This window comes from Perca fluviatilis, chromosome 13 (genome assembly GCF_010015445.1).
Source record: "Perca fluviatilis chromosome 13, GENO_Pfluv_1.0, whole genome shotgun sequence".
NCBI classification, from domain to species: Eukaryota; Metazoa; Chordata; class Actinopteri; order Perciformes; family Percidae; genus Perca; species Perca fluviatilis.
In genome coordinates, this window is record NC_053124.1 from 10,264,983 (window position 1) to 10,283,294 (window position 18,312).

At 42.9% G+C, this 18,312-nt stretch overlaps 2 protein-coding genes across 2 annotated transcripts; one reads left to right on the forward strand and one right to left on the reverse strand.

Moving 5' to 3' along the window:
• Positions 1 to 303: 303 nt before the first annotated feature.
• Positions 304 to 13,243, reverse strand: maco1a (macoilin 1a). Its single transcript, XM_039820100.1, has 11 exons — positions 13,016 to 13,243; positions 11,803 to 11,944; positions 10,551 to 10,677; positions 10,235 to 10,358; positions 9,871 to 10,049; positions 8,199 to 8,748; positions 7,301 to 7,459; positions 6,082 to 6,264; positions 5,847 to 5,967; positions 5,310 to 5,484; positions 304 to 2,571 (listed from the first exon to the last, which is right to left on the reverse strand). Exons 1-11 carry the CDS (start codon positions 13,093 to 13,095, stop codon positions 2,369 to 2,371), a joined length of 2,043 nt encoding a protein of 680 aa, XP_039676034.1. The 5' UTR covers positions 13,096 to 13,243; the 3' UTR covers positions 304 to 2,368.
• Positions 13,244 to 13,267: 24 nt separating this feature from the next.
• On the forward strand, positions 13,268 to 17,869 carry srfbp1 (serum response factor binding protein 1). Its single transcript, XM_039820101.1, has 3 exons — positions 13,268 to 13,401; positions 14,022 to 14,479; positions 16,169 to 17,869. The coding sequence occupies exons 1-3, from the start codon at positions 13,302 to 13,304 to the stop codon at positions 17,438 to 17,440; spliced, it is 1,830 nt and encodes a 609-aa protein (XP_039676035.1). The 5' UTR covers positions 13,268 to 13,301; the 3' UTR covers positions 17,441 to 17,869.
• Positions 17,870 to 18,312: the final 443 nt, after the last annotated feature.

Here is an 18,312-nt window from a genome sequence, read left to right on the forward strand (position 1 = left end):
CCTGATTTCTCCGCTTATTTCTTTTCAGTGGCTAGAGCTGACAGAGGAGGTAGCAGTTCATTTTCACATTCACCACATAATAAAAACATAATGGACCTAACATATTAAAAAGTAAAAACGGTTTTGTGTGGCAGGGCACCTTTTAAGGTAAAAAAGTAAATTTGTACTCTCACAAGGTCTTTTCTAATTTGTCCTCAGGCATTAAGTTTCTTTGTTTTCACATCCCAAATGTTGTGCATCACGCAGTCATTATTTCAGGGGGGGGGGGGATGAAAACTAGACACACAGATCATGACACTTACAAAGATTGAACAGCTTGCATTGCCACCAGCAAGACTTTCTTTAATAGTGATGGCCAAAGTGAAAAGTGTGACACAGCCACCATCACTTGGAGTAAAGAAAACAAACATGGTGGAGCAATGAAAAGTTTAAACAAAGCAATTTTTTTTAATTTTTTTTTACCTTCTCTTCCTTCTACACAAACTTATAAAAGCAACTTGAGAACTGAATTCACAACACCAGAGCGATCCACAAACAATACTTTTTTTTTCTTTTGTTTTCTTCCAGGTAGGCAACATGACAGCACAACATGGTCAAATGGTTTTACGGGGGGTTACCTTTTCCCCCCCAACACAACACATTCACAGAATCCTTCCTGGCAGAAAATATAGGAAATCAACTGAATATGATGGGAAATATCAAGGAGGTGCCACTCAATAAAAAAATAAAAATAAAATAAAAAGTCTGTAAGAAATAAATAAATGTGTGACTAACACAATTAGTCCAACTGACCGCCTTGCTGCTTCACCATGATCAGCCTAGAACCTTGTAAACACAACACCATTCCAATAGTTTCCAATGACAAAAGAAAGAACAGCACTCGTCTGCAAACATTAGGCTAGCTACATCGATCAAAGTATGGATGGAGAGACCGCACACCAAACATGCGGCACTTAAGAAACTGAAATGAAATAAAACAAAGAAAACATTCCTCAGTAAGTTAATGTACATTTGTTGTAAACAACTAAATGCCAACTCTAGGGCATGATAATAGACAATCAGTTTGGTTGGTGTTTGGCGTACCAAGACTGTGTCACTGTGAAATGACGTGTGTACAATGTCCAGTGTTACGTTTTCCCTTTTAAGCCTGTAACATTGCGATCGACTTGTTAAAAAAAAAAAGAAAAGAAAAGAAAAAACGCGTCTGAGGTGACACTTAATTTTTGAATACTGTGAGAATTCTTGAATGAACTCCAGGCTGCATGAGACACAGCTTTGAAGCTTGATGCGTTTCAATCCCAGGATGGCAGGATTGTTTCTGCATGTTGAAAAAGAAAAAACTGCAAGGCACTGTAAAATCTGCAAATAATGGTAACGACCAGTTAGTTACCTCGACATCAATAAATCCAGCGAACGATATGGCCTAACGCGTTCTAATTTGGTCCAGAGGGAGAGGAAAAGGTGTCTGCAGCAAACAGGTGAGCGTTAACATTTTGGCAGTGCCAGGTCAAATCTAGCAGTAGCATTTTTTATATATATATATATATATTGTTTTTATTATTATTAGGACAGAACTACATCTGCTTCATCCACTGACTGATAATCCTGGAGACTTTGCTATTCCAGCATTTCGAGGATACATTGTATTGGGAGTATCTGAAGAACACAGCAATTTATCTGTTCAATATCTATCTATTTTAGAAGAAAACGTACATTCTCATAACTGAACTGAAACACTGCAAAACAAACGAACACTGATTTTAAGATAAAAACATGAATAGTTTTACATTCATGTATCTCTCAGTGGGCTTTACTTTACAGGTGATTTTCAGCCTCAAACTGAGCAGTCTTCGGTCTTAACCCTCGGGAAAAGCCAATTGTTTTTAAATGAAAACGTCTGTGTGTTAGTTCACTATAGAAGAAGATATGGCTCTGGGGGGGGGGGGGGTGTTATACTGACACCAAAAGAAGACGGACATGAAGCGATGGATGGCGGCTCTTGGCCAACAGGATTTTGTGTTCCTTTCTCCCCGTTCAAGCAGATCACGCTGTCTAATGGCTAAATCCCAAAACTCAACACACACACACACAAAAAAAAAAAGTCATACTGTACACAACCCTCTGAAAAGAATAGTTCTCATAATAGAACCAAAAAAAAGAGAGCCAAATACACATTATGTAGGGAGGGGTTGTGTGCACTGTGTGTGTGTGTGTGTGTGTGTGTGTGTGTGTGTGTGTGTGTCGTACATTGGAGTGTCGGGCGGGGGCTGGTAAACTAAAAAAAAATAAACCCAAACTGGAACCGAGAGCTTCACCAAAGGAAAGCGAGAAACAAAGTTCTGTCTGACAAAAAGTGTAGGTATCAGAGTCACTTTTTGAGGGGCTGGTAGACGGAGGCGTTGGGGTCCAGGGAGGAGGGACTATTGTCCATGAACTTGGAGGAGTAGTGCGGGGCGACGGGGCTGAGGTTGCTGCCGTCTGATGAGTAGGACAGGCTGGGCATCACCGCCATCACCTCGGCTATCTTCTGCTTCAGCTCGGCGATCTCCTGCTCCCTCTGGTGGATCTGGCCTGGGGGGAGACGGAGCAAACAAAGACAATCGATATCACAGCGTTGAGAGAAGAGTTAACGGGGGACAGGAGTTCTGAAAGCGCCCCATTTGCAAATCGAATCCCCGACAGCTCTCGGATCACTCGTAACTTTCCTGTGGGTGGGGGACAGTCCTTCCTTCATATTGGCATTGGGGTGGGCATTATGGATACAATCCTACACTAAACACACCACACTGCTATTATTAATTACACGGCAAAAAGAAGAAGAAATATAATGCGTTATGATCTGAATTTTCCATTTTCAATATGGTCCAGTACGTCACATAACATTTCTGCATTTCACCGTTGTGATTTCTAATTCTTTCCTTTTTTTGTTTTTTTTCTCCCCTTTATTTAGAAGAGCTTAAGAGAGACAGGAAATGGGAGAGAGAGAGAGAGCGAAGGGGGGGGGGGATGACATGCAGCAAAGGGCCTCGAGTCGGATTTGAACCCGGGCCGCTGGCGAGGACTGAGCCTACATGGGGCGCACGCTCTACCGGGTGAGCTAGAGGCCACCCCCACTGTTGGGATTTCTGAAGGGGAAGAGGGCTGTTGGACAAATGTGTGAAAATCTATGGCTGAAAAGAGAAGATGCGTAGCCACTGTTAAAAGTTGTACAGCCATACTATAGTGGTGGTGACGCAGTGGATGTGACACATTCCCACTGTGATACATCAACCAGCGTGTCCCTGAGCAAGACCCTTAACCCCTAGTTGCTCCAGAGGCGTGCGACCTCTGACATAGATAGCCATTGGAAGTCGCTTTGGATAAAAGCGTCAGCTAAATGACACGTAATGTAATGTAGTCAAAACGGCAATCGCATTCTACATGTCCAATTTTTCACACTACACCGCTCCTCCGCTCTCTTCGGGAAAAAACAGCTTACTTTAAAAAAAAAATTAAAAAAAAAAAACCATCCTGGACATGGTCAAACCCTACCCCCCAACTCTGCATCAGCCAACCCGCTCGCTGCCAACTCACAGCGAGGGACAACTAATCACTCAACGAAATCCCGACTGTTTGCTGTCCTGGCTCCTAAATGGTGGAATGAGCTCCCCATTGACATTAGGATGGCCGAAAACCTGCGCATCGTCTGCCGAAGGCTAAAAACACATCTCTTCCGACTACACCTTGGATAAAGGTGTAGTCGGAATGAAAAAAAAATATAAAATTATATATTTCTTGATGCTGCACTTTGATATGGCTCTTTGTAGCGTTACCTATTTAAAGCTAATGTACTTGCACTTACTACTTGTTGTCTGGAGTTTGCACCTTCAGGGTTGAATGCACTTAACTGTAAGTCGCTTTGGATAAAAGCGTCAGCTCAATGACATGTAACGTAATGTAAATACTGTAATGTTCATATTCAGCGTTTTGGATTCTTGACTTGACTCATTTATTTGCTATTTATTCTAGTCTAGTCGTATTCTAGTCGGGAGAAAGTATATGGTGTTTCTATAATTGGCATATTTCATATTCACACCACTTTAGTTCTGGTTTGAAATAAACAAAGCAAACAAACAAGCAGACGTGTGATCTCTGTAAACATTCAGATGTAATCACTTGGATCCCATGGAGCTATGGTTAGTGCTGTTAGCGGTTGGGGCTTTGTGGTGTAATGGTAATAGCTCTGGGTTATCGACCCCATTTCTAAAAGCAGAAATAATTATGTTTAGACATGAATAGGTTACATATGATTAGGGTCAGATTTCAATCTCGGATAACATGATGTTGACGCTGGCAAAGAAAGCTTAGCAACAGCAAACTGTCTTTTACTACCTTCTCACCGTCAGCATGTCTTGCTGATCAGTCTTCTTCATCAACCCTCTGGTCATTTTTTTTTCTTGGTGTAACCAAACACGTACACACTATTGATTCAGGGCATTTATTGATTCAGGGCATTTGTAGACACATTATGTCTTTTCAGATGATAATGTATCCCTGGCAAACGAGTGACTTCTGACAAGCGCTCCATTCAAGAGCTTTGCACCATTGACGCATAGTATGCTCGGACCAAACTCAAAAGTATGTGTATTTCGTGTGTGTGTTTTTTTTTTTGTAGAAATAGTCTGGACAAATCATTCGATCTGAAGATTTCATTCATTCAGATACTACAGCATTACCCAGGAAATCCAGAGTTCTCACGAGAGCACAATTTGAATTTGCTCAGCGAGTCACTCTGGCATTCAGCAATGACGCTCATTAACTATGCCCTTGTAGCCGAGCTGCACCAATCACATCGGTGTATCTGATATAGGCGGGGCCAGAGGCGAGCTAAGCAGATGACGACAGCGCTGCGACGTCAAAGTCATTAGTAAACATTGCAAGAAGGCTACGGATGAACACTAGTTGTTTGAAACGGCTCTGGTCGCTACAATGAACGAGTTAGACTTGGCTTTTTATCTAAAGGAGGAACAGAAGACGACGCTCCAATTGTTCCTTTGCAAAGAAGGACGTTTTTGCTGTTTTTCCGACCGGATACGGCAAGAGGGTACGCTCTGGATACGTCAACCCGTGTATTGTTGCGATTGGTCGTAGTGTTATCCAATTGCGTGCGGTGAGATTTTCAAATGCATGCTTGGTGCCGCCCCTCGAGTTGGGCCATTTTCATTACTCGTTGCCAGACCCTTGATCTTTCGGATTTGGGTCAGGATTTCCAGGCTACTGCAGCATCTGAAATGATAATGATTACACAACAACGATAGCTGCATCCCTACCTTGTGCTATCTCCAGCTGCCTCTTGGCATCCCCCAGAGCAGAGAAGAGGTCAAGTTTGATCCTGGTCTCGGCACTCAGGCTGTTCTCCAGGTGCTGGGTCTTCTCCTGCATGGCCGACAGCGCGGACATCAACACCTCGGTGTCCTTCTCATTCTCTTTGTACTTCCGCAGCTCCTGTATGCGACAGGATGGGAAAGAGACATTTAAAAGCGACTTAACCGTCTTATTTTCAACAACAACATTTTCAAAAAAAGCTGTGCTAAATGCTTGATGCGCCAGAAGACACAGGGCGCCTATTTACTTAATTACATCAATTACTCCAGCTGAAATGGCATATCATTTTAGTAAAGTGATCACATTTGTTGTTGTTGTTCGAATTTCCAGTAGAGCAGCAGCATGTTAATGAGAGCTTATTCCCAATTACATTCACAGAATTTACATAATATTCTGCAACCTCTTTAATGACCTAGGAAGCACACATTTAGCAATTCAAAGCATTATCTGATCAGAAAATGAGTCGTGTTATTCCTTCTCACCTGACACTTGCCCTCTAGATCCCTAATCTGCTCCTCCTTAAGTTTCATGTCCATGCTGAGCTTCTTACACTCCGTCTCCAGCTCTCTGATGCGACCACGCAGAGAGTCCGTCGACTCCACTCTGTCGGCCAGAAGAGAAAAGCAGCACTTTTAATAGTGGAAAAGGCAACCGATCTTTTTCTCTTCTTGTATTGATATTTACTAGGGCCGTTAACGGGTAATACGCTCATAGTACCTGGTGGCAGCAGCTAATGCTACGGCTCTGGCAGCAGTGGCCTCCTCCATCTTCTTCCTCTTCCTCTCCTCGGCCAGCTGTTTCTCAGCCAGCGAGCGAGCCTCCTGCTCGGCCTTTATCCTCTTCTCCAGCTGGGAGATGGTCTGCTTATCCTTCTGCTTGGCCTGGACGGCACTGTGGAGCCTAAAGTATGGAGAAGAACATAGTCAACCCTGGCTGGATCGCGAGATGAACGCTTCTTCTACTGATGGCGGTCCCTGTGTGCCTTCTCGTCGTTGTAGTAGTCATAAAACATCACTTACCTATGACGTGTCAAGATTTTAATGGTTTAAGCTTCAAGTTTGTTCACTGATAACACACCAATACCATGACGCTATGGGGCCCTATTTTAACGATGTAAGCGTACGGCGTGAAGCGCCTGGCGCAGGTGTCCAAATCCACTTTTGCAAGTTTGACGGCGAAAAAAAGGGTCCGTGTTTCAGGGGTTGTACTTAGTGTCTTCATTAATTCATAGCTGTGTTTTGGGCGTAACATGCAATAAACCAATCAGAGGGTCATCTCCCATTCCCTTTAAAAGCCAGGCGCGTTCGGACCTTGGCGCGTTGCTATTGTGATGGCGGGTTTGCACCATAATATTTTTATTTTGGAATCTTTTACATGTTTGTGTGCTGCTGCGCTTCCCTGTGTGTGTAACAAGCATAGTGTGCGCGCTGTGCACGAGCCTAGGCCGCTGCTGCAAAGAACTCAGCCTACATGGGGCGCACGCTCACAATATTGGAGGGAATGATCAATTTTGTATCGTTATTCTCATTTTCATTGAAAAATATAAAAAAAATTAAATATTGGTAATCTTTTACGAGGATCTGTACCGAGCAAAGATTTTTTTCTTTAGTCTGTAGGATAGGATCTGTAGGCCGGGACGTCTCTGCAGCGCCACGCTACTTCATTCAGAATGGTTTGACACATATTTTGCCTTTAACAAATATTGCGCCCCCCCCCTGCGATTTGGACATTGCATTAGTCCATATTGCGATTTCGATAAAGTTGCGATTAATTGTGCAGCCCTAATGAAAATACAGTGAAAATGTAAAAGAAAATGCTCCACCTGTTTTGGATTGATTGATGATATTTATTGCATAACAACTTAAGTAAGACTGTTGTCAGAGTTTAGGTGAGTAGCCCACAGCATACTCTGTGTGTGTGTGTGTCATGTACCCACTTGTTCTGTAGCAGCTCGTTGTCCTGGCGGAGCTGGCCCAGTTCAGAGCGTAGGCTGCGGTCCTGGCTGCTCAGAGAGGAAAGCTGACTCCGCAGCTCCGACTCCAACTGCCTGTTGGCCTGAAGATCTGCCTTCAGTCGCTTTACGTCCTGCTCCAGCCTTTCGGGAAACAAAAAGGAAAGGCGACTTCATCCAGAGGCAAACAATTCTTCTGTAGCTAGTCCGGTATAGAAAGCACTCTTTCATTATTGTATGGAAGGTCATGACCACAAGAGTTAGCAAAGTGGTATTGGCTTGTATCCGTCAATAAAGTGGAAAAGTGAAAAAGAAAGCAAGAAAATACAGTAAAACAGATGTTGGATGACATTTATAACTAGGCCTGGCTACCGAATTTGATACTTTTCAGGCACAGAGCGAGTTGCCTCCTAAGATACAGTATATCAATATTATATCGTGATATGAGACTAGGTATCGTCTTAGATTTTGGATATTGTAATATGTCATAAGTGTTGTCTTTTCCTGGTTTTAAAGGCTGCATTACAGTAAAGTGATGTACTTTTCTGAACTTACCAGCCTGTTCTAGCTGTTCTATTATTTGCCTTTACCCACTTAGACATTATGTCCACATTACCGATGATGATTTATCTAAAATCTAAGTGTGAAGATATTTGGTGCTTTAACCAATTTTCAACCCTAGAATATCGCCACAATATCAATATCGAGGTATTTGGTCAAGAATATCGTGATATCTGATTTACTCCATATCGCCCAGCCCTATCTGTATTAAAAATAATTTGAACGATACCCAGCCCTTTTTTATAACTGCACAGAGCAGCAACAAGATGCCCAATCAGAAGAATAGTGGGTGCGTGAAACAGTGCGATGGTGTGCGTCTTACCGTACGAGAGCGTCCGGCTTGCCCAGCTGGTTGTTGGGGATGCAGTTCTCCGCTGGGTCCTTCTGCCCCCTCCCTGCCCCCTTCTGCTTCTTCTCGTTCTTATTGCTTGAGGGACCTGGCGGCACGCTGCCATTTGAAGAACTGTGATTCCGTGGAGACGAGTTGGAAAGGTTACCCCCACCTCCGCTGCCATTTTTGTAGTTCTTCCCTGTCCCCCCAATTTCCTCTTTAGAAGCGGAGTGTGTGTTGGTGGTGGCATCGGCGTGTGTGTTCTCTCCTGCCAGCTCGTTATTCAGTCTCTTTGCGCCGACGTAGTTCTCTATGTACTCTGTCTCCTGTAGTTTGGAGTCCAGTGTGTGTATAATACTGTTGTTATTGATTCCGATTGTGTTTTGTTTTTTGCCCTCGCGCTCTTTAATAGTACTGTCCTTCCCTTTTTCCCGGTACTCCAGTTCTGGTAGCGGGACTGAAGTGCTTTTCTTTCCAGGAGGTGCTCCGTTTTGGGCTATAACTGCGGGTTCTACCTCGGAGATCCCTTTCGCTAAAGCAGCTGAAGGAGAGAAAATGTAGGCAGCGTTAGAAGACCATACAAACCTACTGGACACAATCAACCAAATTCCACAGCACACTGGGAGCATTTATGACCATAAATATAGACTATATATATACTATATATAATATGATTAAGTGTGAGTCTAAAAAGAGAACATTCCTGACAACAGCTTCCTGCCAGCAGGCTGTTACAGGATTACTCTATTAACTTCCAAATAGACAGAAAACCTTATTGGGGTCCTTTCACACCTAACCTGTTTGGCGCAATCAACTTAATTCTGGTGCATTTGAACGTTTGACTCGGGTTGTTTCAAGCTGGTGGTCGAACTCTAGTGCGGACAAAACATCCGGAAGGAGACCTCGTGAAAAGGTAAGTCTGATCTGCTTCCATGTTTGTTTGTTGTTTGAGAGCAAAGCAGGCCAACCACAGCATTACGTGATAGTAAATGGCCAACCCATCACCGTCTTTGTTCCCTGTCCATGAGTGTACTGCTGCCAGCACAATTTTGATGGAGAATTTCTCATTTTCTGTATCGTAATAAGGCCCTGTTTACATGAATACGCTTGCAGGTGAAAACGTAACAATATTTTATCAGAAGTTGCCTTTCGTTTAGACGGCGACGGCATTTTCTGGGCTCAGAAACGCAAAAAAGTGAAACCACCCTCCAGAGTGGAAATCTTAAAAACGCTCCACCGTCGCGTTCTCGTCTAAAGGGTAAAAACGCACCTTGCGAGTGTGTGTGTGCCGTGCGTGTGTGTGTGTGCATTGTCTGAAGCAATAACTCCACCTCCTCGTCTGTCCAGACAAAATTGTCCGCTTCTGTTGTTCGCTTCGCGCTACAAGGGAGAGAAGTAGGAGGAAGGTTCTACGCAGGCGTGCGGACTTGGTGGTGGTGTGCGGCAGGGCTTCACACTACCACCTAGCCGCCTGCATACTACATCGAATTTCAAACACTTTTGCGTCACCATATGCACGCAGATCCCCCCCCCCCCAAACGCTCGTCTAAACGCGGAATAGAAAGTGAGAACGCAACGCCACTCTTGCGTTTTCTCTTCAGATCGTTTCCGTCTAAACATAGCCTAAGTTTTGAGCTTCAACATGTGTGTGTGTATATCTCACCCTCCTCTGCCTCCCTCTCCTGTCTCTGCAGCATCTGTTGCTCTGGCGGTAAAGCCTGCAGTAGGAGCTGCATGTAGAATTCGTTCTCCTTCTGCACTTCCTTCTGTTTCCTCAGCCGCATCTTGTAGCTAACGTAGCTCTTAAAGCCGAAGCCCAGAGTCACCACTGGATAGCCGATACTTGGAGGCGAAGAGAAACACAAAGCAAACTTATTTCTATAAGGGTATCCTTTATATATATATTTTTTAGGAAATAAATATAGAATCATCTGCCATTTTATCCTGAGTTTCTTTACTGTTTATCACGGGCATTACAAAGAAAGAAATGATAGGGCATTGACAGAAGACTCTACTATGACGTTTACCAGTGAGCAGCAAAGGGTCGACACAGGTCTACGTGAAAGTTCTTCAGATCTTTGAACCGTATGGCCGCTTCGATGTACACAAACAGGATCCACAGCGATACAGTGGGTAGACAGACTCCTCTTTCTGCGTGAAAGTAAGAGATGAGAAAAAAGAAAGAACAAAAAAAAGAATTCACCCTCTTGAGTCTGGCACTAAAGAAACTTGGCAGCTATGAATTTTCTTGTGAGTCTTTCAGGTGAAAGTGGCTGTTTTGCTGGCAGAGATATAAAGGGTCCACACACACACACACACACACAAAATTAAACTTAGACTAACCTGTGTGCCAGACATACTGGACCCATACGTAGGTGCTGGCAGCGAAAAACAGCCATTGGACAGGGATGAAGAGGAGGCAGATGATGTCTGACGTAAACGCCACACATACAAAGAACACAGAGAACGCCTAGGTGTAGGAGACAGAGACAGACAATTAAATATGCCATAACAACTGTGCATAAATACAGTAGTTTATGTAGAGGCATGTGCGTACACGCATGCCCCTATTACACTGTAAAACACACTCAAAAAAGCTGGTCTTGCTGGTCCCTCGTCCACCACTACCATGTTTGACAAGCATCTACTGTTGCGGCTGTAAGCAGTCCAACAAAGTGCTGCCGCGAGGCACTAAACACTGAGAGATGCACCATCACACTGTGACGCGCTTCCAGATTGTATTGCGATGATTTGTTCCTCCACACGTAAAATACAACTAGCACTGCAGTTACCAAATGTAAAGTTACTTTGTGAGTCGAAATAAGTGCGTTGGTGCGGCGGTCAACAGAAAGTGTTCGCTCCCCAGGCTCCCCCTCCTCTCTGTCAAAGCCCAAAAAACCAACAGGTGAACAGGTGTTAGCAAACAAATACGTTATCACTTCCGCTCAAACTGCGATGAAAACGCCCACCACCTACAATATAAGTGCCCAATATAATAATCAATAAATAATATAAATGAGACGATAAACAGCATACAATATGTGGCTCCTTACATCTACCTTAATCCTAAATGGCTTGAGGGTTTCTCTGCTGCATCCATGTACAGTACATACTGTTATTATTTTGATTGTATACGTTGTGTAGATTTGAGATGCATAGGGGGGTGGCAGTAACTCAGTCAGTAGGGAGTTGGGTTGGGAACCGGAGGGTTGCGGACTGGTGGTGGACTGGTAGCTGGAGAGGTGCCAGTTCACCTCCTGGGCACTGCTAAGGTGCTCTTGAGCAAGGCACCAAAACCCCCCAACTGCTCGGCGCACCTTTCCATGGGCAGCTCCCCTCACTCTGACATCTCTCCATTAGTGCATGTATAGGTACTGAGCATGTGTGTGTAATCCAGGCCTGTGTGTAATGTGTGTAATAACAACAGAGTGAAAACATTGTAATTTCCCCCCTTGCGGGATTAATAAAGTATACATTGTTAGCATTTCATCTTTTTTTGTTTAGCTATTCAAATCACCTCCAGCTTAGGAAATAACATGCAAGTTAATGTCTGGTGGAAAAGGGGGGGGGGGGTCATATATAAACACACTCTTACCAGTCCCTGATATCTGAAGGAGTCGTAGACACTTCGTATGAAAAGCCAGAAAGGCCACAGGTACTCGAACCTGAACTCCAGAACAAAGTCGGCCAGCAGAACTAAAACCCACACTACCAGGAACTTCAGGTACAGGAAGGTACTGCGGGAGAAGACAAGGTAAAGAAATAAACATGGAGGGGAAAAAAAAAAAAAAGGTTAAAAAGAAAGCCACAAGAAAGAAAACAAAGAGGGAGACTAAATGAGGTTTATCGTGACAAGAATCAGGTTTATACAACAGTCCCATACGTATAAGAGCCACGTCTCCAGTGTGATTGCAGAGTGTTACCTCGAGCTCTTACTAGATTTAAAAAGGCAGATAAATGCCTATTCAACACTGCAACATTGACCATAAATACAAATCTAGATATTCCCAACAAGTCTAACAATGTGTTTCTATTATCAAACACAACTAGTGAGAGAGATGAGGATAGATAGATATATAGATAGAGTATGTATCATGGTATGTACAGTGACTGTCTGGACATGTTGCTTCCAGCACAGCTGGTTTCTTTTGCTTTCTTGTCATCATCAAATCAATCAATAGGAAAAGACATATGCTATTTTGATATTACATCTTATCTGCTGGAATCTTTACATGTTCGAGCTAGACCGGATGACTTGGTGGTTATCGTTTCCTTGGTGTTAAGTTAACGTTATTTAAATGTAGCTAGACCTTTGCCAGACAAAGCACAGGTGAGACCCGCCCCCCCCGCCGTCGGCATCACCCCGGACGTCAAAACGAGCGCATCGGACATCGCTGCTGTTCTTTATTCTCACAAGTTCACGCTCTCTCTCTCTCTCTCTCTCTCTCTCTCTTTTTTTTTTTTTATTAGCTGAACGGATTTCCATTTTGCGGAATGTGTTACAATTTATACTTATTAAATCCCACAGAGTCACGGCCACCGCTCATTTTAATTTAGCCAGAATTTGAATGTAACTAACCGTTACCAAGCCAGAAACAATAATGTACGAAATACCACACAAGTAACGGTAACGTCAGGCCTATAATTTTGACAATATGCGGGCATATTCATTTAACGTTAGCTCGTTGTGTAGCTCCAATCAAAGCGTGCCTAAATGTGAATGTAGCGTAGCCTCGCAGCCCTGTCTTGACATATGCAGAGAGGCGCCATTGTTATACAATAACGTCCCTCCAGCCCCTTTTTTGTACCTGCTATATATACCCTCGGTGATTCGGTTCCGTTTTAACGGCCGTCGGAGTTTGCTGCAGTCCGCATTGCGCCGCTTCATCCTCCCCCTGTTGATTCACTTGTGATATCGGTCTGGTAACTGGAAGCGGAAATGTCATTCGCTCATCATAATATTCACACTTCTTCAATTATCCACCATTGTTGTTGTTTTATGCACATGAAACAAAGAAATAAATAAAAACAGTCCGCTGAAGGCCCTCCCCTTTTCACGACAAGCTGCGTCCCCTTGCTGTGACGCTTGACGTCATGCCGTCATCGGACGGAGGCGTAGGAAACAAACATGGCTGCCCCCTAAGAGTCGAGACGTTTCTCTCAATTTTAAACGTTTTCTATTTACTTCGGAACGGTAAGTGGGACAATGACGGGTGACATAGATCTTATTTAAGTTAATGCGCCCGCAGTTTGTTATGTTAACGCCATTGTTACTTCAAATAAGCCTTTATACACAGTACGTGTGGTAAACGTTATCCATGCTGGCTCAACCACGTTTGTTTGGCAGTCAGGCATTTAACCACATTTTGCTCCCTCAGCAGAGATGCATTTTGTCTAAAGTATATTCAGCTGCGACATCACATCATCAAATCTCATATCAAGTCCGTGGTGTAATACGAATGTTTTTTTGGGGGGGAGTTTTGATGCTGCAGGACACGTCTTTAATGATCAAACTCGATCGATAAAAAAAAGTTTGGTTTTCTGGTCTCCTGAAAAAGTATGGATGTAACTTTGACATATATATATATGTGTGTGTATATGTATGTAAGTGTGTGTGTACATATATATATATATATATATATATATATATATATATGTATATGTATATGTATGTATGTGTGTATAGGTGTATGTACTGTTTTTACTGTGTTAGACTATTTTATGAAATAATATAGTTCTTATATAGATAGTTGTCGGTGAGAATAAGTGAATTACAGTCAGATATCAATCAAAGATGGGCTCATGTTTCAACAGATAATATATATACCATGGATAAGGTAGAGAAAACGGTTCCATCTGCTGAGGAAAAAGAGGAGGAGGAGGTAGAAGAGATCGAGGAAGAGGAGAAAGAAGGAAAAGATGACGCTGGAGATGTTAAGGAAGAAGAAGATGGAGATGATGAAGAACAGGACGAAAAGAAAGAAGAAGCGGCGCCACAGGCCTCAGATACAGTTGAGAAAACCGTCCAATTGCCTGCTCAACCCCCCAAAAAGGAGAAAAAGCAGAATGAGGGCCTGAACCTCAACAACGAGGTGGTGAGGATGAGGAAGGAGGTGAAGAGGGTGAGGGCTTTGGTCATCCGGAAGCTGACACGACAGATGAGTGCCCTGAAGAAGAAGAAAGGGACGGATATGGAAATTGAGAGGAATCAGAGGAGAGCCACCAGACTGCTGGACGAGATCCACGCCATGAAGGTCCTCTCACCAGACCTGGTAGGTTTCTGTTTGTCCCCTCTTTTTGGAGTGCTTTATTCCTCAATATTCTCAGTACAAATTCAAATAAGTGAAAGATGTACTGAAAATGGTGAAATGTCTAATTAGGGCCGGGCAATATATCAATATTATATCGCCATCGATATATGAGGCTAGATATCGTCTTAACATTTGGATATCGTTATATCATGAGGAGGGATGGGGATCATTAATTTTTATTGATATTGATACCATTTTCGAGACTGCTTAATGATCCGCGTCTTTATTGATACTAGGGCTGCGCGATATGAGGATAATATCTAATTGCGAATTATTTTGACTGATACTGCAATTGCGACATGATTCACAATATTGGAGGGAATGATCAATTTTGTATCGTTATTCTCATTTTCATTGAAAAATATAAAAAATTAAATATTGGTAATCTTTTGCGAGGATCTGTACCAAGCAAAGATGTTTTTCTTTAGTCTGTAGGATAGGATTCGTAGGCCCAGGACGTCTCTGCAGCACCACAGTACTTCATTCAGAATGGTTTGACACATATTTAGCCTTTAACAAATATTGCCTCCCCCCCCCCCTGCGATTTGGATATTGCACTAAGTCCATATTGCGATTTCGATAAAATTGCGTTTAATTGTGCAGCCCTAATCGATACCATTATCGATACTTTTCTATTATTTGGTGAAAAGACGAGACGACAAATTCTTAATCTTAACAGAACTATTATTGCTTTTATTGCCAGTCCGACTATGTTTTCAATGATTTGCGGTGGGGGGGGGGGCTAGGCTTTACCTATGGTCTTGGTACGCGCACACTGTGCTCGTAAATAATGTTTCCGGTTTGCGCACATATCTCTTTTTAGACATACCGTTATATGATCCACTAGTCTCAATAGTAGGGCTGCACAATTAATCTCAATTGTATCGAAATCGCAATATGGACTAGTGCAATATCCAAATTGCAGGGGGGTGCAACGTTTGTTAAAGGCAAAATATGTGTCAAACCATTCTAAAATAAATTATTGTGGTGCTGCAGAGACGTCCCAGCCTACAAATCCTAACCTACAGACTAAAGAAACAAATCTTGGTTTGGTACAGACCCTCCCAAAACTCACACTATAATCATTTCAATTTCTTTCAGTGTCAATAATTTTCAATGAGAATAGTGACTTAAAAACGATCATTCCCTCCAATCATATCGCAGTCGCAGTATCAGTCAAAATAATCGCAATTAGATATTTTCCTCATATCGTGCAGCCCTACTCGATAGCAGTATTGATAAGCTCGGACCTTATTGATTTTCGGGTTTTAAGAAATTTGGAACCGGGCCTCGAGAGCCCATCCCTAATCATGATATGACACAAGTGTTGTCTTTTTCTGGTTTCAAAGGCTGCATTACAGTAAACTGAGTAAAGTGATGTCATTTTCTGAACTTAACCAGACTTACTAGCTGTTTTATCATTTGCCTTTAACCACTTACTGATTGTATCCACATTATTGGTGATTATTTCTCAAAACTCTCATTGTGTAAATATTTCCTGAAAGCACCAATAGTCAACCCTACACTATCGCCGCAATATCGACATTGATGTATTTGGTAAAAAATAGTGATATTTGATTTTTTTTCTTCTTCTTCATATCGTTCAGCTCTATGTCTAATCGGATGAACTGATTCTCCCCCTGTTGCCAGGTGACCAAGACAGCCTTGCAAAAGAATCTCAACTTTGAACAGGTGTGTAAAAACCCCAAGTCGACTATTTCCGACCGGGCCACAGCGCGGATCGCCACCCACCCTCAGTTCAACAAGAAGATTGAGAACATCAAAGCTGCCGTGCAAGCCTTCAAAGCGGAGCGGGTGAACGGCGGGAAGCAGCGAGGGAAGGAAAAAGTGCAAAACAAAGCTGGGAAGGTGACTCCGCAGTCGCCGGACAAAAGGGGAGAGGGAAAGAGTGAGAAAGAAGAGGACATCGCGGGTAAACAAAGGGAAATCGTAGACCACGAGGAAAGAGATGGGATTCTTAAAGAGACTAAAGATGCAACCGTTGCTGAAGCTGAAAAGGAAACGGTAAAAGCAACTCCCTCCGCCGAGGATGCTGACGGTCCAAGGAAAGCAGTGCCAGAGTCTAAGGATGCAAGACCAGCATCATTGAAAAGTAGTGAAGGAAAGGACAGCGTAAAAACTACACCTCAAAGCAAAGGTGCAGAAAGGAAACCTGATCTCACGTCTGCACCTGAGGTGCTTGAGAAGAAGAAGGCCGAGGAAGAGAGCGATTTCGAGTCCTCGGAGGATGAAGAGAAGGAGTACTTTGACGACAGCACAGAGGAACGTTTCAACAAGCAGTCCTCCCAATCCGAGGAGAGCGACGATGACGGCTTCTTTGTTGGAAAAGTGAGCAAATACAAGAAGAAGAAGAAGAAGCCGAAAAGTGCAGAGGAGGAGAAGGCCGACAAGGGGCACGAGGCGAAGAGTTCGGACCCGGTCCAGAGTGAACTTGATGAGCTGGAGTCCCGGCTGAAGTCCAAAGCGACCTCGCTTCAGTCCGTTTTCTGTTCATCCCTCTCTAAACCTGGTGGGGGCCGAGGCGCAGGCCGAGGGAGAGGTGGAGATAGATTTCGGGGCCAAGGGACACCAAGGGGTGGGAGCGGCCAAAATAGAGATTTTAGTAAACAACCCAAGTTCCAAAAGCAAGAGAAAGGCGCAGAAAGAAATTCCGAGTCAAAGGGCCGACATCCTGGGTCGTCAGAGAAGGGCTTTCCCTCTGTCGGCAGAGGGAGGGGGCGAGGCAGAGGTGATGGTGCAAGGCACAATGATCGCAGGGGTGGGGGTGGGGGTGTCTTTTCCCATCATGCACCACAGCAGGCACTGCATCCATCCTGGGAGGCCAGTAAGAAAAGGAAGGAGCAGCAAGGACAAATCCTGGCGTTCCAGGGAAAGAAGATCAAGTTTGACGACGATGACTGAAAAGTGTTTTTTGCGTGTTAATTAATGCTGAATACACACCTTTTGGTTGAGTGTCTTACATGCCATATTATTTGGGTTATCTGGCCCACTAGTGATGTGTAAAGGTTGTCACTTATTCTGTGTGGTTCAGCGATGATGTGTCCTGGTGTAAACTGCTTTTTCATCCTTATGGCTGGTAAAAGACCACAAACCTGGAGATTTTTGTACAAAACATGAAGAGAAATGTGTTGTTAAACTATTTTTTATTCCTAAACATGATTTAATTCTAAATTGGGACTAATTGTTCATGACATAGGTTTACCAGTTAACAACAGTTTGAGGAAAAACAAATTTGTAAACATGACATTCCTGCGAGAAATGTGTAGTTGGGGATTTGGGAAGTAATAGTTAGTGTATATATATATATATATATATATATATATATATATATATATATATATATATATATATATATATATATATATATATATATATATATATATATATATACAAAAATGCACGCATTACCACACTACCTCTCGCTTGGTCCAAAATGGTAATTAGGTCCCCGTTATTATATAGTTCCCCTGTATACCATCTCTGAAATCGATGTATGATGATACACATGATTATCTTTAACAGCAAGATCTTTAACCAAATAACTTCTCCCTGTTTTTGGTACTTGTCCCTCATCCCAATGTATGTGTTTTAACAGCATACAGTTTATATACTATTATAGTTTAATGTACTTCGCTGTCTTATTTTTTTTTTTTCTTCAAGAAAACTTAATTACATGTTCAATGTAATTTAAAATGTCATTTCAATCATAAAAAACAGAACTGCAGCACATAAAGACTGTAAGCAATCCACTTTGTTGCAGAGCTCTGTAGCCA